At 34.0% G+C, this 23,476-nt stretch overlaps 3 protein-coding genes across 7 annotated transcripts; 1 reads left to right on the top strand and 2 right to left on the bottom strand.

Moving 5' to 3' along the window:
- Positions 1-549: 549 nt before the first annotated feature.
- Positions 550-3,027, bottom strand: LOC122344640 (interferon-induced protein 44-like; the record flags this gene model as incomplete). Its single annotated transcript, XM_043238163.1, has 7 exons — positions 550-884; positions 961-1,061; positions 1,268-1,439; positions 1,538-1,684; positions 1,809-2,016; positions 2,807-2,840; positions 3,003-3,027. Coding segments are annotated over 7 exons (858 nt in total), but the record flags the coding sequence as incomplete, so codon positions are not given.
- Positions 3,028-4,549: 1,522 nt separating this feature from the next.
- LOC122345658 lies at positions 4,550-14,152 on the bottom strand. Of its 5 annotated transcripts, none has more exons than XM_043239989.1 (21): positions 14,041-14,152; positions 13,420-13,446; positions 12,998-13,318; positions 12,625-12,647; positions 11,928-11,982; positions 11,303-11,521; positions 10,802-11,011; positions 10,453-10,658; positions 10,343-10,379; positions 9,818-9,852; positions 9,707-9,743; positions 9,117-9,356; positions 8,603-8,815; positions 8,312-8,505; positions 8,070-8,136; positions 7,675-7,878; positions 7,363-7,574; positions 6,709-6,736; positions 6,399-6,596; positions 5,931-6,121; positions 4,550-5,822 (listed from the first exon to the last, which is right to left on the bottom strand). In XM_043239989.1, the coding sequence occupies exons 2-21, from the start codon at positions 13,436-13,438 to the stop codon at positions 5,820-5,822; spliced, it is 2,712 nt and encodes a 903-aa protein (XP_043095924.1). In that variant the 5' UTR covers positions 13,439-13,446; positions 14,041-14,152; the 3' UTR covers positions 4,550-5,819. The 5 variants fall into 5 exon arrangements, with proteins under 5 accessions (XP_043095924.1, XP_043095921.1, XP_043095922.1 ...); XM_043239986.1 differs by having other exon boundaries at positions 4,550-5,823; positions 5,934-6,121; XM_043239987.1 differs by having other exon boundaries at positions 4,550-5,824; positions 5,932-6,121; positions 9,117-9,347.
- Positions 14,147-21,849, top strand: LOC122345659. Its single transcript, XM_043239992.1, has 20 exons — positions 14,147-14,226; positions 15,058-15,082; positions 15,525-15,551; positions 15,647-15,955; positions 16,189-16,253; positions 16,439-16,499; positions 16,629-16,907; positions 17,695-17,895; positions 18,021-18,214; positions 18,291-18,327; positions 18,423-18,490; positions 18,591-18,639; positions 18,887-19,108; positions 19,237-19,430; positions 19,533-19,566; positions 19,698-19,738; positions 19,848-19,884; positions 20,353-20,565; positions 20,858-21,045; positions 21,127-21,849. Exons 3-20 carry the CDS (start codon positions 15,533-15,535, stop codon positions 21,139-21,141), a joined length of 2,226 nt encoding a protein of 741 aa, XP_043095927.1. The 5' UTR covers positions 14,147-14,226; positions 15,058-15,082; positions 15,525-15,532; the 3' UTR covers positions 21,142-21,849.
- The last annotated feature ends 1,627 nt before the right edge of the window (positions 21,850-23,476 follow it).

Here is a 23,476-nt window from a genome sequence, read left to right as displayed (position 1 = left end):
TTCTATGTGCGACAGATGGCAACATTTATCGTCCATACTCAATACTCTTTTTTGCTCATCAAAAAGAAGCAGCACGGATCAGCCATGAAAATCTTGATAGGTGTATCCCTAAATTGTAAGCGCCAAAAAGAATGAACTGAAAAATACAAAAACTCTCGAAATAAGAAAGGTTTAGTGAAAGGTCCCATAAATTAAATGAATGCTAAAATTAAATGAAATTAAATTAAACTTCATGTCACGCTTGCAATTTCATTTGCAATTTTGTTTACAACGTTTGTATATTTCCTGGCAGTTTTTATTGTTTTTTCCCCCCAATGCAGACACTGTACCAAATGAAAAATGATGACATCACACTTAAATAGCATTTTATAGCTATACATTTAGCTAGCGCTTTAATCCAATGCATTCTACATCAGAAGCATATAAGCAATTTTTGACAGATCTAATAATAGTTATTCATTCATAGTTCGTGAAACCATTATATTCAGAAAACAAGACTGGGAAAAGGGCAACAGGCAGAGCAAAGGAGAGATACAAAATAAAAAGAAAGTTGGTATAAAGTTATTAAACATTCTGCTATTCTGGTCGTACATATCTCTCCAGATACGCTAATACCCTCACTGTAAGGCTAAATAGATACATGCTGAAAAAAAGAACTTGTTGAACTTGCAGAGTAACTGCATTATTCACATTTTTTCTTGATTTTACTTTTTTCAATACATTCCACTATCATCCAATCTATCATCAGCAAACTGAACGATCTGTTCAAGTGCCTTTAGTAGCAGAACATCAATGTCATCCTCTGTTTCAATCTCATCATGGTAGTTCTTCACTGGGTAGATGTTTGTCAATGGCACACCAGTTTTGATATGGCACAAATCGATCTGGAAAGGAACAGAATGTGTGGTCGGAAAATTATTATGCAAACATGAAACATGTGAAACACAGGATATCGTGTACCTTCTCTTTGATCTTCTTGCTAGTGTAGACCTTCCTTATATCGTTTTTGACAAGTGGACATGCTTCATCCACTTTAGTCATGACAATCACTTGAGGAATCCCTGCAGCAAATGCAGAGGCAATGTAAAGGTTCAATAACATGTTTTTCTTGTTGTTGTTCAGACCAAAATCGATCAAATTTGTGGCAGCATTTTTTAAAAGTTATCTGACGCATGTGTATTCTGTGGGTTTTCAACAATAACAATCAAGCTGAAATGCTTGTAATGTAATATATGTGAGTATGTAAACATTCAGGGGACAGTTTTACCCTTATTACTGATTCTCTCGCGGATGATCCTCAGCTTGTCAATGACTCGATCATCTGCAAACTGGATTGTATCTGCAGCTATGACGTAAACCAGGCAAAAAGACTGGTTGTGGAGCTCAGGGTCACTGTTATAATGCTGATCCTTACTAGTGATTGGCTCCTTCTCATCAAACTAAGATTGAAAATGTTCAGCATTATATGTGTTAAACATCAGGCATATAAATCCCATCTTAAGATATCATTTTCACAATTAATTTAGTGGTTTACTACCTTATAGCCATCCTTGACACAGCCAAATACTGCATTGATGATGTCTTCTGGTAGCGACCCATCAGACATTTTACTTTCTAAGCCCATGACGTCCTTGAAGGTGAAGGGCAAATGTTTCTTCCCACTTTTGATAGTGAATGCTGTGAGCTATAAAAATCATGTGAACAATTAAAATCCTCATATGATTAGTCAAAATTCTTATAGTGTTCAAGAGTGGGTTCTGGGTCTTTTTGAAGAAAAATGCATGCAATTGTGGGTGACAGGAACCTACCTTTTTAGTGAAACTATGACTGTTAGCATCAATAGATCCACTAACTAGCGCTCTAGAGGACATTCGCCCTTGAAAGACACTATCGAGGGAGTTAATAAAGCTGGACTTTCCTGCTCCAACTTGTCCAACTACCAGGATCTTGATGTCTTTTACATCTGGGTTACAGAATGAAAAGTTTTCCAGCTTTTCTTTTAGGGCTTCTTTCTTACTGTCAAAACAAAACAGAATTTTGTGCACTACGGAACTTCAAAGAAAGCAGTTTTGTGCATTCCTGTAATCACCGAATAGAAGCAGCAGCCTTGACTTAACACTGCGTGTACTTTTTTTGTATGAAATAAAGATAAATATCAATATGCTTGATTTAGTATAAATGCTATGCTAAGTTGTGCTAAATTTGTAAATCATTGTTATATAAAATGTTGTTTTTAAGTCTTTATGCAAGGAAAATGAACAGTGACAGTGATGGACATTAACCAGTTATAATGATGTAAATAAATAAATAAATAAATAAACATACTATCTTCGTAATGTCTTCATGTTTCTCGGACTGCTCGAGAGCGCCCCGGATTCGAGTATGAATAAAGCACACACTACATGAAGGCGTTGTTCACAATCACTTCGTCTTTTCTGGGTCCGAATAAAACATCAGGTCATGCACAGGCTATCGTGTCTCTTTGAATTTAAATCTATATTTATTCACACAAATCTACGCTCTTACATCTGTAATAAACACGGAAATGCTAAAGCGAGTACATTAAAACATAAATGCGGGGAGATAAGAAGCGTTGTTTAGAAAACTAGCCCCTTCCAATATGAACATCAAAAACATCAAAACATTGCCATGCATTGTATACAAGTATAGGCTTATTATATTCGTATATCATATTCAAATATTATTTTGTAGAAAAATTCTTAGTATATATTTGAACCTTTAGGTAAACTGATCATTGTTTTGAATAAACATTATAGTTAGTTTCTGATGTGTACAGGTAGCTTACCTCCAGTCAAATTTTCTCCACGGCTTATCCAGTTCTATTGGAAAAAAAATAAAATAAAATAAAAAAATAACTAAAAAAATTATATATATATATATATATATATATATATATATATATATATATATATATATATATATATATATGTTTTATACACACATATATAATATTAAATCATATGGAAGAAGGACCCTCTCACCTGGATTTGGTGGTGATGGTTCTTTTAGGGATGTTTGAAATTGCGCTAATTTTGCCTGTGATAGTCCCATTTTGTTTTTTTTTCTTCCAATAGATGTTTATCTCAGCTCTATCCTGGGATGACTTGCACTCACCAGCCATGCACAGGAACCATTATATATTGGTTTTAATTTCACTTTCATTTTGCCAGCATGCATGCATACAAAATGAGCACATTCTTTTTTTTCTTAGTTCGATCTGTTGGTCACACACTGATGTTAATATTAATTCAGACATTAGATACCATTCATAAATATTTTGTAAATGATTTACCCTGTACATTGTATGCTTCAGCCTCATAATAAAATGCCCTAGACTCTATACCCCATAGTGAAGAAATCGCAAAAAACAGATTTGAAAATTAAAATGAAATGAAAAGGAAAAATAACAGTACAAGTAACAACTTAAAACAGCAAGAAGCTGCTATCATGTTTCACTGTTATTGTGGAGGTGATGAGGCAACTCAGAGCTTGGTTTTGTTTTGATGCTTGTCTTGTTTCAGTTGTTAAGACAGTTGTGTGATGTTACAAATCATGTCTGACAACTGACATGTTAGACAACATATTTTTGCCTGGATATTTTTTCAGTTTAACTTTAATTTTCCTTTGTCATTACAGGGTGTGGAGTGAAACTGCTTGCAACAGAAACTGCTTGCAACATGTTAACAAGATCTAGCTGCATTTACTGTAAATAGAAACTGAAAGTGATTTGGATTTAAATGAAATAAAAACAGATTAAATGAGGTGTAGTGAATAAATATTCAGTTTGATTCATGCAGGGAGGATTCAAAGACAGGGTCAGTGTCAGATTTATTCAACAACAAGAAAAAGAGAAAAGAGGAGGGAAGAGAACGGTCCAAATAATAGGCAGGGAGACAATGGGAGTCAGGCTGAGAGGGAGATAAATGAATAAAATTTGATTAATTCTTCATTTAATGCTTGTAATGATACATAGAACAACTTTAAAGTCTCAAGCCCTTCTTTTGGGCTTGAGACTGACCCAACCAAGCAGGCAGCAAAGGAGGGGAAGTTTCAGCACGCTGTGTTCTTGTGTGCAACTATATATAGACAGAGGGGCGGCTGAACAGATCTTATCGTCTACAAACACATCCTGTGTGAACTGCACCAGACAGACTTTTAGACTTGACTGCAAAATAAATAGCTATGGACTACAAACCAAATAAACTTATGCTAACAAAATTAAACTACATCTGATCATTTTTAATTTATAAGTGACACAGTCTTTGTGACACATTAAATTACATGTAAAAACAAAACTAAAGAATAAAAATAAATAAATAATAGAATTACCTTAGCAGTACTGTATTCTTATCCACAGAATAAGTGGTAACGCTGTCATAAAGAAATCATGTTGGTTCTGCTTGTTTGAATGCCAGGTAAGAGCCCTGATCCGTGATTAAAAAAAATTATCATAATTCTACATGGATCCACTGCTCCATATACATTACTCAAAAAGACATATTCAGGATTATACATAAACACAAAGAAGGACTATTGAGACATTGTTTTATTTGTTTTGCTTCCTTAAGTACAACACTGGACTCAACATTAAACTATTCTTTTTTAGTGGTAGGCTGGAACAAGACCATCTTCATTTAATCTTGGGAATTCTTCATTGTGTGTGTGTGTGTGTTAAAAGTGCCATCTGTTGATTTATTAAAATAAATTAAAATTCCAGATTCGAACCTAGCCTATATTAAACCCTACAGGAGTATAGCACATTGAGTGCTTTTTACAGTGCTCCAGTGTAACAATCCATTACCTAACATGTATCTTAAATATGCATAGCTCATACCATGGTATTACTTGTGTGTTATTTTGGGGGAAATGCAAGCAAATGACCAACATGGGAAAACCTGGTAGGGAGATATTTTTGCCAAAACCAAAAATCCAATTGAAGTTATAAGCAAAATTAGCAATTTTCTTTCATATCTTCTTACCACTAGGTGGCGCTGTGGCAAAAAAAAAATTCAGGTGCCCTCACGTCTTTATAACAAATCAAGTTTGGTTCAAATTTTTTTCGCCAGCTACGTCTAAAGATGAGTTGATTTTGTTGAAAATCAGACAAACAGTTTGGGACAAATTCAGAAAAGTTTTTGATTAAAGTACAAAAGTAAAAATTACTAAAATGTGTTTGATTAGGGTTGGAGTTAAAACTCTGCAAGACACCAGTCCTCCAGTGACCTAAAACCTGGTGACCTAAACTCATCAATTAGGGAGCATTTTCAAGCCAGAGATCTAATAACTTTCATCTGACAAATGCAAGATCACTTGAGATTTCACACCTACAAAGAGATCTAAGATTTCTATGAATAACGCACATTTGAGAAATGATCTTGGATCAGTGAGGAATGGTTCTATAAAACATTTTATAAACGAGGTCCTAGGAACCTGCATTCTTATATTTTCACTTACGGCTATAGTTAATTACTCTTACCTACAAATTTATAAAGTGAAGTGGGTGAGAAAAGGCATGGGATCAGGAAATGAGCGAAACTCTAACTAGGGAGACGCAAAGCATAACAGCGTTACATGTCGACACTATACACAATATACTTACTAAATTTAAATTTTTACATGAAATTTATAATGAACGTTCATTATTAGCATTACAGTACATGCTACTGAGCACATGCTATATATCAGTGAAACAAAGATCTGAGACGATCATGCAATCATGTCTGATTAAAAAAAAAAACTGAAAAAGCTGTGACAGGTGTGCATTGATCCTCAGTGACTCTATTCCTCATCCTCAGTGATCACTAAAACACACAAAGCACAGACATTGTTATTGTGATGCATGTTCAATCATAACCTTTGAAACATGCAGTGCTTAACCTCTGTAAAAATATTAAATAAAAAGCAGTCACCTTTTTTTTTTTGAAAAAGTTTAAGACTGCAGACATTTCTTCTTTGTTTATTTGGCAATCCAGCAGTCCTTCACCCTTAACGAAAATACAATCCACCGGGCAAATACTTCGTCTGCATTCAAATCCACTGATGTTTTTGGCATTTATTGGATCCACTGTATAACTGAGTGAAATGATAACAACAGGCTTGTCTAAAAAGAAAAGAGAAAGATATTGTCATTACCCATATATTGGGAAAAATATGTATAAAAGGGCTAAAGAAGTTTTGTTTCTGTTACAGCGTATCATTTACAATATACAATATATTAATCACTTTGATAACTGTCAATAATCATCAACTGTCTTCATTTTTATCTTTGTAATATTTTCCTTTTTTTTTAATCTTGGAAACAAAAGACAAAGCAAAAGATAAACTGATTCATGTATTCATCGGTTTTGTACTGATCAGTAAAAGGTTTCTTTCCTCACCTAATTTCTTGCCATGTTCAATGATGTCAGGACAGAAGAGCAGAATGACATCACTCTCTTGCACTCTTTGAACCTTCCTCAGCTGCATACGTTTCTGTAGAGCATTTATGAAGTGCTTGTGATGCTCCTGTGCATCTCCAGTCACACTCACAAAATAATTCAGCGCACAGGAGGAAGTAGGCGTCATCTGCGTCATGTCTGAACAATTATAAACCAGATCAAAAATAGTTCATGCATAGTATGATAAATATATGGTGTTGTTTATTCAAATTCCTTTACAAACTGTACATCAAATGTAATTTTAGCTTACTGTCTGCTGAAGTTTCCTGTTTCATCACCTGTAAAGATGAAAGACATCACTGAATGTGAGACTGCTACTAATGCTTTTAGTTTTGAAGAGAATGACACAGATGACTAGTCTTTACTCTGACAACCAACACAAATACTCACTAAACTTAAAATTGTTCATTCTGTTGCCATCTTTCAGTGAAGACCCCAAACGCCCATGATCTAATGACACTTTGGAATCAGCTCCCTGCAATACTCATCTGAGCCACACAAATTTACCTAATCTGTATAACAATCTTCCAAACTTTTTCCATATACCTATTCTATTCAAATGCAAGCTCCTGTTTTTCCTGCAGTGACAAAACACACGTTCGTACTATATCCTGCTCAACAGTAATGGTGTCTTAAATCTGGTCCTGGGGACGCCTGCTCTACAGGCTTTGAATGTTCCTTATTTAACACACCTGATTCAGATCATCAGCTGAGAGACTGCATTAAACTGAACAGATAAAGCAGACATACAAATATATAGAGCAAGGTCAAGCAGCACTGTCCTATAGTTTAATTCTGAACTTGCGTTTTGTCATGGATCATTATTTTATACGTATTTCATACTTAACATAATTAGTGTGTTTAATACATAGCAGTTTTAGTTTTTATTTTACTTCTTAAATACCTGCAGATTTAACCAGTTCACAACTTTTTGAACCACAGCTAAATTCTTCTGACAGTTCAGTAATCCTGTATCCTCATTGAACAGACAGTCCACTGTGAGTATGTCTGTCCTCTTTACATACTGGCTGCTGTCTGGCATCACTTTCTCAGAGTCAAACGTGTGATGAAGCACCACTAGAACAGTAGGCTTCAGCTGCACAGTCTTTTCAGAGTCTGTTCAAAAATATATAAAAAGGTATCATTTCTGAAATGTATCAGTTGGAAAATGAAAAAATATATACATTTAAAATAGTGCAATGAATAATCAAACAACCTGTATGGCATTTTAACTTGTTCAGTGCTGAATCAATGTCAGTTCCAGCTCGGGAAACAATAGGACAGAAAACCAAAATTACGTCACTCTCATCCACTGTGTGAACTTTGCTCAGACTTTTAAATCTGTTTTCTAAAATGCCAATAAATTTCTGGTAGCAGTTATCCACATTTCCAGCCGATATACAGAACATTTTGACACCCTCTGAAAAATGAATTGAGATAGGATAAGTACAATGAAAAATCACAAATATGTTTATACAAAACTGGATTCAAGTTTGCAGTATTTAACATCAGCTCCATTCTTCAGGACAGTGTCCTTAAAAGAAGACTTATTCTGATCAGATAACTATTTAATATCCTTGACTAAAGAAGAATTATTGTGTGAGAACTCACTTGTCTTGGGTTTGTTACCCTCCTTTCTCTGACTTTTTGCTTGCACTGGTTTAGATCCACTCTTATCCTGCAAACACACAATAATTGTGGTGAAATTCAGTCACAGTATAATAATAATAATTATTAAAAAAAAAAAAAAATCAACAGCTTTTCATCCTCGTAAAATTGAATACAGCATAAGATTTTTGAGTAAACTAATTTTAGATCAGTTTCCATATTTTAGGGAGCATTTTGTTAAATACCTGCTGTTTTAACCAGGTCACAGCTTTGTGAGCCGCATCTGAGTTCTTCTGACACTTCAGTAAACCATTATCCTCATTGAACAGACAGTCCACTGTGAGTATGTCTGTCCTCTTTACATATCGGCTGCTGTCTAGGACCACTTTCTCAGAGTCAAACGTATGATGAAGCACCACTAGAAGAGCCGGCTTAGAGCCTGAAATTGGGCAGATTAGTTTATTTTAAATATATTAATAAATAAATATTTATACATCTATTGCTTTATTTAAACCAGTACAGTTAACTGTTACAACCTCTGCTGTCTTCAAATCTTTTAAGTGCTGCCTCAATGTCTAGTCCAGCTACAGAAACATTAGGACAGAAAATCAAAGCAAGGTTACTCTCCTCCAGGCTGTGAACTTCCCTCAGATTTGGAATTTTGTTTCGGAGAATGCCAATGAATTCCTTTTGTGTTTTTTGCAATGCATCTGCATTTCCAGTACAAAGTGTGAACATTTTTACTTCCTCTGTAAAATTCAAAAGCAAATGAATTTGTTACGAATACAGTTATATTTCACACACAATTTTGACAATTTATTTCATTCTGTAGGATGTGTCTTGAAACAAAATTAGTCTATGACAACCCACAAAAGTCAATAATATACAGGATCAGGATCTGCTTCGATCACTGTCTGTACATATGATTATGTTTAAAATTCTGAATACGCAAAAACAATCAAATCAAATACATCCTGTCAAACTACAAATGTTACATAGAGACAGACAGACACCCATAATATTAGCTGTTGTACAAACAGTAATACCAACCAATATTCAGCTGCTGTATTTCCAGAGGTGTAGATTTGGTATCTGGATCCTGATTTACTTCACTGGTTTCCAGCTCTTTTGAGAGTTTGTGCATGTTCTTTTGTTGTGTGTTTTCCTCCTCAGGCTCTTTAGATGTTTGCAGCTGCACAGCTCTAACCGGTTCAATCGGTGCATTTTTTTCTTCATTTCCCTGTTGTGTTTTTTCAAGACCGTCCGATGCGTCTTTCAACTCTGTGAAAACTATACACATTACACAATATCATCATAACATCGTGAAGTAAAATTAAAGGTGCTTCACAATTGCCGTGGAAGAAACTTTTTGTCTAAATGTTCCCTAAAGAACTACACCTTAATATTTTATGTACATCTTGTACTATTTTTCCATCACAATCTGTTAAGAGTATCTAAAAAAAAAAAGCACATAATTTCAAATTTAAAACCAAAGCTTAAAAATTATATCTTAATTAAGTGAAGCTTACTGAATCACTTCTTCATGCCAAGCTGCTGTATGTTCTGAAATATTGTTGTGTAATATCCATGACTAAAAAAGCAGTTATTGTTAAGAAGTCCCTGATAAGAAACAGACTCACTTGGCTCTCTCTGGACTGATTCAGATTCAACTTCATCCTGCAGACACACAACAGCTGTGTAAAACCTCCAGCACTTTAAAAGCTACTTAAATGTAATGATATGATACTTACCTTTGTTGAATTGTGTGATCCTACTTGATCTGGGTCTGTAAAATAGATAAAATTAGTTGAAAAAATTATAAACCTGTCACGCCGTCACTGCCTCCACCAGCCGATCCCGCCACCTACTCACAATCTCAATCACCTGAATTACCCGCACATGTAGCCACTTACCCACGTCCCTTTAAAACTCATTTACTTCAGTCAGTCAATGGCAGATCTCAAGATTGCCTACCTTCTGCTTTGGTCACACCCCGACCTGCCTGCTTGCTTGTCCTAAGGACTTTGCTGTGTCTATAATCATCATGTCAAGGAAAGACTTTTAGACTTTCTCTGTTGAAGTTGTTGTTTATAGATATCTATCTGTTTTGAGTCCGTTTGACGGCTGCATGCCGCTCTCTGCCTTGTTTAATTAAAGCTGAATTTCTCTACCTGAGTTCAGAGTGTTGTCTTCTTGATCAGAGTGTGACAAAAACAATCAGAAGAATTTAAATAAAATAAGGGTTATGTTTACTGAAAAAAATCACTTTAACCTACCTTGAGGTGGACAAACGTCGGCACCTGCTTTTGCCCTCTGCAATGAATTATTACAGCATAAGATTACTAAACAAATAGTAACACTTCTCATATTATACATTTAGGAGCACCTTGTTAAATACCCGTTCTTTTAAGCAGTTTATAACTTTGTCAAGTGCATCTGAGTTCTTCTGACACTTTAGTAATCCTGTATCCTCATTGAACAGACAGTCTACTGTGAGTATGTCTGTCCTGTTGATATACTTGCTGTTGTCTAGGACCGGTTTCTCTGGGCCAGTCATGGGATAAAGCACCACTAGAACAGCCAGCTTAGAGCCTGTTAAAGAAAATGGACTTAACTTATTTTAAACTATTTTGTCTCCAAAAATTACAATTAATATATACTTCACACTTAAAAATTAAAAACATATTATAACTTTAAATAATTTTATTCAAAACAGTGCAGTAAAGTGTAACAACCTGATTCGCCTTCAAATCTTTTAAGTGCTCCATCAATTTCAGTTTCCATTTGAGAAACGAGACAAAAAATCATAAAGACTTCACTCTCATCCAGGGTATCAACTTTGCTCAGATTCAGATTTTTCTTTCCCAGAGTGTCAATAAAGGTCTGGTGCACTTTATGCAATGCATTTGCGGTTCCACAAAAATGAGTGAACACTTTTAGTACTTCTGTAAAATTCAAAAGCAAAGAAAAGAATGTTATGAATGTGCCGAAATATTTCAAACCGCACACATTGTAGAATGAGGGGAAGACTCGTTTATGACAACCCACAAAAGTAAAAAAATTACAATAATATGCAGGATAAGGATCTGCTGTACTATGGCTGATCTGTTTTTGTCACTATCTGCACATATGGTTAAAACTTCTGAATACACAAATATATGCTGTCAAACTATTACATAAAAACATGCTCTGATTACACCAGCAACACCAGCTGTTGTACAAACAGTAATACCAACCAATGTTCTGTTGTTTTTCCAGAGATGTAGTTTTGCTTTCTAGATTATCTTGATGTAATTCATTGGTATTCAGTTCTTTTGCTGGATTGTGCATGTTCTCCTGTTGTGTGTTTCTCTTCTTAAGCTCTTCAGCTGTTTGCAGACATTCAGCTTTAAGTTCTTCGATTTCTGCATCCTTTTTTTTGCATTCCTGTTTTGTGTCTTTCAGCTCTGTGATAACTACACACACAATCAACAACGAATTTAAGACAGTAATATTCTTTATATACACCTTTTTCCTGAGTAATCGATGAGCGCCACCATGGATTCTGACTTCTTGTGTTCCAGCCTTGATAGAAACCCATGTTAGGATGGGGTAACATTGTAGACTTAATTAAAACCTTTTTAATGTAACTAAATATAAAACTGTGCACAGGTTTAAGCTACGCACAATTTCATCATAATCATCATAATCATAATTGAATCTCTCCTGTGATGTGGATATCTCATTGGGCAAATAAAAATGTTTGTTTCTTTAAGGTGCCTTGTGTCTTTTGCATTGACTTTAACAAACTAAACCCAAAAAGTTCCTTGAATCTTCTGATCTTTAAAAAACATCCTAACAAAAAAAGATCCTAAAACTCACCTGCCATTAACACAGATTTTTCCATTTTTATTTCATCGTTCTGTTCTGGGGTAGTCTGTTGAGAAGAAGTAAGCTTTGAAAGATTTATGTTTGATGGTGTGTGAAACACACAACACATGACAGCGCTGTAGTTAATAAATGTATTTACTTTAATGTTGCCAGTGTATCACTTCTATTTGAACCTGTCATAGGACATTACGCTTAATACTTTAATCAAAATCTCACATAACATTATAAATAGAAATATATTCCAATCTAATATTACTGTTGGTAGTCATTCAATGCATTCAAAAAATGGTACATTGTAAAAAGTGATAAGTTCACTTAAAAATATTGCCATAAAATTATGTAAATAAAATAATAATGAAAAAAATAAGTTATTTCAACTGTCCAAGTTCACTTTTTTTATTTTTTATTTAATTAATAGTTTTAAAGCAACGGGTTTCCTCAATATTTTTAAGTTAAGTCAACTTATCACTTTTTACAGTGTACAGTGTTTTCCCTTTAAACAATCTTGACTGAATATGCATGCATTTTTTACTGTCAAAATTTCAACATTTCTAAATAAATATTTTCTATAGTGACTTTAAGTCTTATTTTAGATGAGTGATTAACAAAATATACTCTAAATTAGTAACATTTGTCTCAAAAAAATATAGAAAAAACCTCACTCAATGTAAAATAAAAATTCTCTCACCTCAGGCAGAAGAAATGCAGTATCTTCATAGGAGTTTTGCATAGCAAGCATAAATAAATAAGAGAGAGAGAGAGAGAGAGAGAGAGAGAGAGAGATTTGTGATGGTTAGATTCAGAGAATAGATAGTTTGTAGAGTATAAAAAACATTACCACCTCACTCATTAACAATTTACAATTCTTGGTCTGTAGGACTAAACATCATTTTAATTGATCATCATTTTAATCAACTGTGCTTTTACACATTTTTATGCATATCAGATCAAAGGATCTCAATTTGTATTTGAACAGCTATGTGGGATTATATCAATTATAAACTCCTTGAGACTTTTTTTATAATGAGTTTTCTACTTGTTAAGCTACGTGGAATACTCACATAGTCTTACTGTTTTCTTTTCTGTTCTGCCTCCACTGACCACCTGACACAGGTAATCTCCAACATCTGACTCTCTGAAGTCCTTCAGTTCTAATGAAATATTTCCTCTCTCCATCTCCATAATCAATTTCACTCTGCCCTTATAGCCCACCCCTGCAATCGTCTGTTCTTCTATATAGACACACAGACAGTCTGTTCCCTTAAACCACCTGATGTCTACGTCAGCAGCATTGATTTCAGATGGCAGAGGACACAGTACAGTGACATCAGACCCCAGTTTGATATCGGCACTGTGAGCTTCGCCAAGGACGATAATCTCATCTGTGAGGGAAAAAGAGAAAAACGTGTGCATATGATTATCAAACAAAGAGTATGAATCAAAATAAAATCAGCTAATTAAAAAAAAAAAAAAAAAAACTTACTTTTGCATGGAAATGCCATTTTCTCTCCTAAAAAGGAATACAAGGCTCATAGTGAGAACAGATTGATTTTTTAGATTAACACCTCGATGTCACCCCCACAACACAGACTAAACACATCATTTCTATCATTTTTATGTATAAAACACTTATTTCATGTCTTTCCTTTGCACCTCTGGACACTAAAAAGCACTTCTTGCTGCTGAATGAGGGATGAACAAGTATGTGGTGGCCTGCAGGGGGCACTGGCACCCCCAGCCCCCCCCAAAGATGTTTTGCGTTTAAATTATATTTTATAGTCTGTTTGTGATGGTCAGTCACTGGCAACGGATGGGAAGAGAAATGTAATCCTTGTATGTAATCGTTAACCTTTATGTAGGTTACTAATTTAACTACACAGTTTAACAGTTAACAGCTGTGTCCGATTACAGTTCCACTTTGTCTACACCGCATTTATTTTGTCATTTTTATAATAATTACGTAACAACGCCAACGACTCATTACATTAGCTTGGGCAAACGCAAAACAGAGTACAGAGCAAAACAGTAAGCACGATTATCCGGTCACAGATGAATAATAAAGGCTAAATAATAACGGTAGTGTTTTTTCATGGCCTTTACTTACCTTTCTACTTTAAATATCCGGTGTCAGCTGAACTGCAGAGCAGAAGTGTCATACAACCTACCCGTTCAAACTGCTCTGTCACTAACTCTTTCACTTTCAGATTCAGTTGAACTGCAGCTACACGCCCTGTTATAAATCCTTACGCCAAATAAAACGTTTTAAGTCTAAAACGTCCCGGTGTTCTATGTAAGTATTTTTTTTTACTTTTATAAAGAAAAAAAAATAGCATTGTGAGTTTATAGATATTTAGGAAACACGTATGTTTACAGCTGTTTTTATCGATCCGGGGCGAATGCGTTTTCGCAGTACCAATTTCAACCGCTAGCTGTCAATCTTACATACTGTACCTTAAAACTGATCTTTAATGAACAGATTTATTTATTCATTAAAATAATTTTGTAAGCAGCTTGACAGTAACTCCCTTACGTTATTTACTATACGTTATGTTGTGTTAAATGCATCCAACTCCACTCTAAATCTCACACCAAAGTCTCGCGATCTTCCTTTTATTGTCACATAATCCCGCTAGAAGTCTGCTGCAAAATTCCCCTCATAGCTGTTGCTTGTGTATACTGTCATAATCAAATGGAGCCCTCTACTGGGAAACTGCAGCCCATTAAAAACAAACTGCCCCCAGTCAATATAAATGATGCAAATTAAATAGGAAGAGTGATAACAGTCAAATTCAAACAAATGGTAGCCTTCTCAGCAACAGCAAACGTCTTTACAAATCGTTTAAGGCAGCTTTCAGTTTTTAATCCTTCTTTTCAATCGCATAGCTTACGTATGCTATTGCAAAAGAATATAATGACCGTGGTATCATTTCATGCTAACTGGCGAAAACAGCCCGAGAGGTCACAGGCTACTAAAATTCAGTGGAAAAAATGCTTGGTCTAGTTTACGTAATTATTCGGGAGGTGTTTAAAACTGCTGCTTCAAAGAAAAGGAAAGTGAAAGAATTTTTGACTTGTTGACTAGTTTGACTAGTGGGTTTTTCGGTTTATCTTTCTGAGGCAGCAGGCAGTGAATCTGCAGAAAAAAGGTAAGCAAAGCTCACGACAACATTTAGACCTGCTTGTTTTCATTTCCCTTGACTTTCATTAACATTTGTGACGATTCTAAAATACATCTGGGTCCGTCAGACTGACTGTAAAAAAAAAAAAAAAGATTGCGTTTTTGTTTTTCGTAATGTAGCCTGCACTATTTTTTTTTGTTTCATAAAGAGTGCGTGTTTGTTGTATGCAAAAATAAACGTTATTCACGTTTTCGGATTTACCTGTTTAAAAAAAAAAAAGCACATGTTGATTAGGTAGGTTTTAAAGAATGGATGCTGGTTTGAGCTTGTTTAAGCTCAAATAATAATAATAATAATAATAATAATAATAATAATAATAACAACAAAATTACTTACATTTACATTAGTGAATAAGTAGACTAATCAAATGATAGTCTGTGATCTTTCTGTGTTTTATCTTCCTGTTTAGGAGAGAAAATGGGGGCTGACAGCAACAGTAAGTGCTTCTTCCTATTAAAAATGCCATTAATAGGCAATGTTATAAAAGGCAATAATCATTTTGTGTGACATTTTTCTCTTTTTCCAACACAGATGAGTTTCGCATAAAATTATTTGAAGATTCTCAAAGAGATTCCACCCTTCGGTGTCACTTATCTCCTGTATTCAGTGCTGTCGATATGGAGATCAGATGGTTTAAGGAAACAGAATGTGTGTGTTTCTATAAGAACAGACGGCTGATAGAGGGAGAGAGTTATAAAGGCATAATGAGTCTATGCATCGAGGAGCTGAAGAGAGGAATTGTGTCCTTACAGCTGAAGGATGTCAAAGAATCATGTGTTGGTGATTACCTCTGTCAGGTCACCAGTGGAAACAAGATGGCGGAAATAACAATAAGAGCATGTGAGTGTTTCATATACTGTAGCTTTATTCTAAACTACTTCTAAACTCCTGTCAGAATGGACTGTAATACATAGGACTGTATTACAAATTAATAAATCATCTATTCCCACTAGCCTTACAAAATTTTGAAAGAGTGGCAAGTTTCATTCAAAGTTAAAAAAATGTTTTCATCATAAACGAACTGTTTTTACATATTCAGTGTTTTACTTTGATTTCCCCATGTTTCCCGGCAGCATTACAGACCTATAAAGATCAGAATGAAACGTCTCAACAAATAACCACACTAGGGACTGAACAGGTAATAGAAAAATAAACAGTCTGCAACTTACTTTAATACAGTGTGATTTTCTTCTAATATTTATGAAACAAATGCAAAACTGAAAGTATGTTTTGTAGGTCTCTATGATCCAATAAGGTTTAAGTAAACATTTAAGTTTCCATTTGTCATTTCAAAAAATCATTAATGGGCAATCTTCTTGATAGACTGAAAAACAATGGACTGATATGGAGAGAATAAACATGGTAAATTCTGCTTTATTGGCAGGTAAGTTCTGTGAATAATCTGGATTTAAATAATCTGGATTTATTCACAACAGAATAAAATACGTGTGTGTGTAGTATATGTATGTATATAAACATTTATTAAGAATTTAACATGCTTTATTTTGTAAAGTTTTCAATACTCTAGAAAAAAACGATCTGCAAAAGAAAGATCCCCAGGGCGCCGATGCTGCAGCGATGCAGACAGACATAAACATTGAAGAGAACCAGGATCAGACTGAGAAGAAAGACACACAACAGGAATATACAAGCAGACGTATGAATGAGAGCATGGATTTCTCAAAGATGGAGATGGATACCAGTGAACCGGTGGAAACTACACCAGGAAACAATACCTCCTATTTGCGTAATCAACAACCGGCATGTTCAAGTCAGAAATCACTGGCCAGTGGTAGGTGTTCATGTCACATTGATAGCTTGCCAGAATGCATTTTAATGTATATTTCAAAGTTCAGCTGCACTTGAACATACATATTCTAATGAAGATAGTGGACGTAGCAGACCAGCCAAGGTCTCAGTGACTGCTGAACTAATAGAATAATAGAAAGACATGTTAACAGACAGGTTAGCTAGTTAAAATGTATTATGATATATAACTAATTCTTTCAAAGATTTTCTTGTCTCTCTTCTTTTATTTTAAAACGCTGAATTTTCCAGATGTTATGGTGTGATAAGGATTCAGAGTTTCAGATAGCTTGATCAAATTCCATCTTTCGTTGTCAAAATAGATTGAAATAGATTGCGTGATCTTTTCTGTTCGAATGCTTAAAACTAAATTTGAACACGCCTTGATTTATTCAATACAGAATAAATGAGTACATATAAAAATTGAAAGATATTTAAATATGCTCGATTTATTCATCTGAATAAATAATTTTGTTCAGCTGCGCTCAAATGTACATATTCTCATGAAGATATAGACGGATGGAGCAGATCAGCCATGAGCAAGGTCTCAGCCACTGCAGAATAAATGGAATGATAGAAACGTTCACGTTTAGCGAATAACAGAAAGACATCTTCACAGACAAAGGTTAGCTAGTTAGAATGTATTAATATACATAATGAAATCTTAATGTGAAAGAGGAGGAGCAGAAACTGGACATGAGCATGAACATTTCCAAGGTTTTCTTGTCTCTTTTTTTTTTTTATTCTCTTACCATGCTGTTGATTTTTTTCAGATGTTAAAGTGTATGTCTTTTCGAGTGGAAATACAAAATGCTATGACAAGACTTTTACTGACATACTAAAAAGCAGAATTGAGAATCTGACAGAAGATCCGTCCGTGTACCAGAGCGACATCATTCTGGCTTTCTGTCCCGTTGTTTCCCGAGCTGGAACCGACATTGACACAGCTCTTGAAATATTCAATTACAAGACAGGTTGTTTGAGCTTATTGTCACTTTCAAGCAATAAATATTTTTAGAAATCAAAATATTCAGGAATACCTGATATGTTAATGGTGAGGACATTAGACAGATTTATTTCATCTGCATTTCCTGAACAGAAACTCAGCTGGCTGTTCTAGTGGTGCTTCATCACACGTTTGACTCGAAGAAAGTGATCCCAGACAGCAGCCGATATGTAAAGAGGACAGACATACTCACAGTGGACTGTCTGTTCAATGAGGATACAGGATTACTGAACTGTCAGAAGAATTTAGCTGCGGCTGACAAAGTTGTGAACTGGTTAATACAACAGGTATTTAAGAAGATACTCAATATTGTATTTGAAAAACACCTTACTGTGTAGCTCATGTTATAATCATTCTTTGCAGAGGATTCAAACAGGTGTCAAAATACATCTACGTCAAAGTAGGTTAAACTCGAATTTTGTTAATATAACCTCGATAAAACACAGAAAGTAAGTAACATTAATTATATGTTGCTCGTTGTTTTCATTTTAACAGATTTAACAACAAACTACTTGACAACCCCAGGAAAAATCCAACAAAAAAGTGAACAACTAACATCAAGGGTAAATGTTATATTGTTGTGCTTAAGTTGCTATTTAAAATGTCAAACAGTGTTTATCCAGATACTGTGACTGATTTTCACCATACGTTCTGTGTCTGTAGTTCAGTTCATTTCTAAAAAGGAAAATGGGAAACAACGAACCTAGTTCAAGTAAGTCTGTATCTTATGGAGGATGTCACACAATAATTTATTAATTAGTAAGTAATAAGTTAATTTAATCAGACATACCACATTTTTGACTTTGGTCAAGAGCTGTTATACAAGAAGATATACAAGAATATATAGAATAGCTCATCTTTCTGGTCACCATCCTAGAAAATAATTAAACTATATTATTATTTTTTTGCATTCATTTGGTCTAAACATATTTGTATGTTCCCCTGTTGTTCTTATTCAGTCCCAGTTCATTCTCTAGAAAAGGTCAAAGTGTTCTCCATTTTTTCTGGAAAGATAAAAAACTGTCAGAAGGAGTTTTATGGCATCCTGAGAAACCGAATTGAGAATCTGAAGGAAGGTCGCACGGTGGACGAAAGCGACATTATTTTACTTTTCTGTCCTATTTTTTCTCGACCTGGAACTGACATTGATTCAGCACTGAACAAGATCACTTACTCTACAGGTTGTTTGATTGTCGTTGTCGCACTCATTTAAATCAAGTTTTTAATTCACAGAATACTCTGCCTCAAAATGATACACGTACAAGAATTTCATAAAAAATTATTTTAAATTTGTCTTTGTTTTAAACAGGCTCTAAGCCTACTGTTCTAGTGGTGCTTCATCACACGTTTGACTCTGAGAAAGTGGTCCTAGACAGCAGCCAATATGTAAAGAGGACAGACATACTCACAGTGGACTGTCTGTTCAATGAGGATACAGGATTACTGAAGTGTCAGAAGAACTCAGATGCGGCTCACAAAGCTGTGAACTGGTTAAAACAGCAGGTGTGTAACAATATGCTACATAAAATACATTTATTGTACTAAAATGTATTAAACACATTTCATGTTACTAATTAAACTCATATTGTAATTTTTTTTCTGCAGGGAGAAAAAAGAGGCATCACAGTACCGTGTCAGTGTAGGTTAAAGTCAATTTATCAATAAATAAAGCCTATTTCGAATCTAAAGAAAATCAAGCATCTTTTTAACTGAAGTGTTGTTTTTGTTTCATTGTTTTGATTTTTTAAAACTGTCCTTTATTTGAAACAGACAAATCATCTAGGTCTCCATATACATTGACACCTTCAGTAGTAGGTAAGAACAAACACTATATATATAAATAATTTTGTGTGTTTGTTATTGTTTTTATAGTTATAAAAAAACTGAATATGTTTATATTTATTAATGTCATTTTTCTGCACAGGACATACAGTGGATTTTCCAAAACAGAAACCTAGTAGGTTACAATGACTGTCTTTAGTTATATTTGACATAATTATGACCTAAATCGAAACTAAACTTTACATCAAATATTTCACTTCTCTTTGTATATAAATATGTTTTCCAAACATGCTACAAATTATTGTCCAAGAAATAAGAAATTTTTTTGGAATCTGGACCCTTAAAATACTCAAAAGCTGTCAATGGGACTATACGGCAAAAATATCTTTGTACCGCCATTTCTTTAAAAGTGTACATTTTGCAATGACAGTAATTGAAAGCTTTTGTAATAATATTTGATAGTGAGTAAAATATTTTTGAATAAAAACAAATGAATAAATCAATAAAAACAGTTGATTGTTACATGAGGCACTTTTTTTCTTTCAAAATGTTTGATTCCATAAACCATATGTGTTTCTTTAACATGACTTAAAAATGTACCTCACGTGATCTGGTCTGGTTTTAGAAATGTTTTTTTTTTCAGATGTGCGAGATTCCTCCTGTCCAGTGGATTATTTTGTCCATGTGACTAAAGACACATTCAAGTGTGATGAGGACTTTATAAAGAGTTTACAGCAACGGGTGTCTCTGAGGAAAGTTCAGAAAGTGCAGGAGAGTGAAATCCTTCTGCTCTTCTGTCCTGTTTATTCACAATCTGACATCTCTTCAGCATTACAAGAGTACCACAAGATATCAGGTGAGGAACAGTAACATTTACTGATCAACACAATGGCTTGTTGTTGTTTTTTTGGAGTATGTTTAGACAGATAATTAATAAATACAAAATTAAATAGAAAATTAAAAATGGAAAAACAAAGACACCTAAATATGTGTATCATTCACTCTCATCTTGAGTTAATGTTTTCATTAGCTTTCCAAGACAGCAATATATTGTTGACCGGATCTGTGCTAACACTGTGTTGCTGTCTGGGTAAGCTTTTTCAGCTTTTCTGACTATTCAGAATATCTTTGTCTCTTTTTGTCTTCAGACAAACCTGCTGTTGTAATTTTTCTCCATGAGACACTGGATTCAGGCTCTGTCCCAAACAGCGGTGAATATGTAAAAATAAAGGACAGTTTAGTGGTGGATTGCATTTTCTGTGATGGTGAAGGACTGCCTGAATGCGGAAAAAATTGGGAAGCAATTTCTGCAGCCGCAGACTGGATAAAAAATAAGGTAACACTTCTTTTTCCTAAATATAATATTAGGTAATAACTGAATGTATATCATGGTAACAATGCGTTCTGTTTTGTCCAGTTGAGAGACCACTAAATCATCTCCCCAACCATTCAGAAAGATCCTGTGATTCCTAACTCCACTCCTCACGGTTGAGATCGGCTTTAACTTGCGTCCGTCAAGTGCTGATGTTTTGCTTCATGTATTTTGTGATATTTGCAGTAATAGAATCAGCTGTCTAATTAGCATCCAGTTTTTTTCCAGCCACAGTCAACTAAAAACAGATGTCATTTAGGTCTTTGTTTTGTGGACTATGGCATGCGCTTCAATTGTATTTACAGAAGCCTAACATGTTGACGGGCATTTACAAAACTTTATAGTGAATAGTTCAAAAGTCCTATTGGCTACTAATGTATTCAGATAAATGACCCGACAGCTGTATAGCTCTCCTTGCCGAATGGCAAAGGTATTATAATAAACCAACTTCTGTCTAAAGCCTTATGTTAATGTAGAGGCTAATATAACTATGTAACAAATTAGCTCAGTTTATGTGAATTTAAATAGGAGATTTGTAGTGACTTGTTCCTGTGTTTGTGTTAAGTAATCATATCTGCATGATCTATTGATAGGTTCTGTCTGCTACTGTGCCTTTACTCTAAACTGTTACCTTATACTTATAATTACAAATCGCATTCAATTTTGTGTGTATTTGTGTCTTTTGTTCAACTGTATTATTTTGTCATTTTTTTGTTTACTCTCTTAACTTTTTAGGTCTATATATGTCTTAATAAATGAGTCTGATGACTTTTTTTGAATGGGTAATTAAAAAAAAAAATTCACTCATAATTTCTTCTTTAAATTCTTCAAAAATATGTGACCACCCCCTTTTATGACTATTGTGATTTGTGCTTAACTGCAAATAATTTATTCCCGATAATTCTCACTGATGTTTTATTTATGCTGTCTCACTTGTAATTTCTTCCTTTTTCCCCATCTAAAAAGGATAGCTATACGGCAATAATCGCCTGCAGCTTTTGTATATGGGTGATTATATAATTGGAAATACATTTGGCATTTGCAGAAATAACAATAAATTATAAACGGAACAAATCGTTCTTGTTTCACAAGAGAAGCTGTCCCTACATTAAAACACTTGAAACTAAGATAATATTTGATGTATGCAGACCTTAAAAATGAAAAAAATCTCTATGTCTTTACAGCATTTGACGAAGTTATTTTTAATCTGTATTGTATAAATGTATTATATACAATATGCAAAACAGATATATTCTTGAAATATTATAAAGGTGCGACAATATCTAATGGTTTATGGGATTCCATCTTTAATAGTTTAGTAGTTATTCATTAATAAACAGAGTTGACCCTTTAAGTAGCAAAATTATAAAGTAACAGAATTTTTTTCCAAAAACTCGACGTCCTGGTATAAACACTAAGAGCACATGACACTAATGAAAACAAGACTAAAAGAGCTTTAAATAACCCAATGTGAGATCAGTAGTAAATTCTGTTTTTCATTTATATAGTAGTAACAGAGTTGATGTTCTACAAAGTAACTCTTGGTGTAAGAAGTTTTTAGATTAAAATATTTTCTCAGAAAGAGCACACACACTTTTCAGCGCTTCGGATAACTTAGACCAAAAATTAAAGGCAAAATATGCTACAATAACAGAGTTGACCCAGGATTTATGGACATATATTTTTATAAGAAAAACACTACGTCTAAATAATTTAATGTTGTAGAATTAAGTGAATGACTATTTCGGGCTTTTATAAATAAAATGAATACATTGTTGCCAAAAGTAAAGTACAATAAAATATTTTGATTGCATGTTGGAAAAAATACATGATGGAAAAAATACGCTGACTAATTTGGACAAGAACAAATCATGAATTTCATCTAGTTAAGACACTTTTTAAATAAATTATTGTATTGTTTTGGACTGTAAAATTATGTAATTCCTTAAAATGAGTAAAAACTATTAAAATAATAAAAAAATATAACCATTTGAAAAAAAACTTCAAATGTACCTGCAATTTTAGAATCACCCATTTGAACTTGCATATAAATTATAATAAAAGAGGACATTAACATAATACAGCATGTCTTCTGAAAATTATACAAAACAAAAAAGGCAAATAACTAACAATGTAGTTCAATGTTTAAGTCTGAGCAAGTGTACTGTTAAAGTCTCTTTAGGTAGTTGGCGCCATCTAGTGTTTTAAAACTTTTATTAACGATGAAAATGGTTCAGAATTGCCTTTAAAGTGAACACGCAACTTTTAGACGTCTATAGAATACCAAACTAATTAATCGATTATTATTTCAATGTGAAAGTGCTTTAAAAATGGACTGTAAAATATTTACTGATGATTAAGCAAATATGTTCAGATGGTGCAATTGTTATAGATT

This window comes from Puntigrus tetrazona, chromosome 5 (genome assembly GCF_018831695.1).
Source record: "Puntigrus tetrazona isolate hp1 chromosome 5, ASM1883169v1, whole genome shotgun sequence".
Classification (NCBI taxonomy): Eukaryota; Metazoa; Chordata; class Actinopteri; order Cypriniformes; family Cyprinidae; genus Puntigrus; species Puntigrus tetrazona.
The sequence above is the reverse complement of the archived record's forward strand: the minus strand, read 5'-3'. Positions and strand labels throughout refer to the sequence as shown.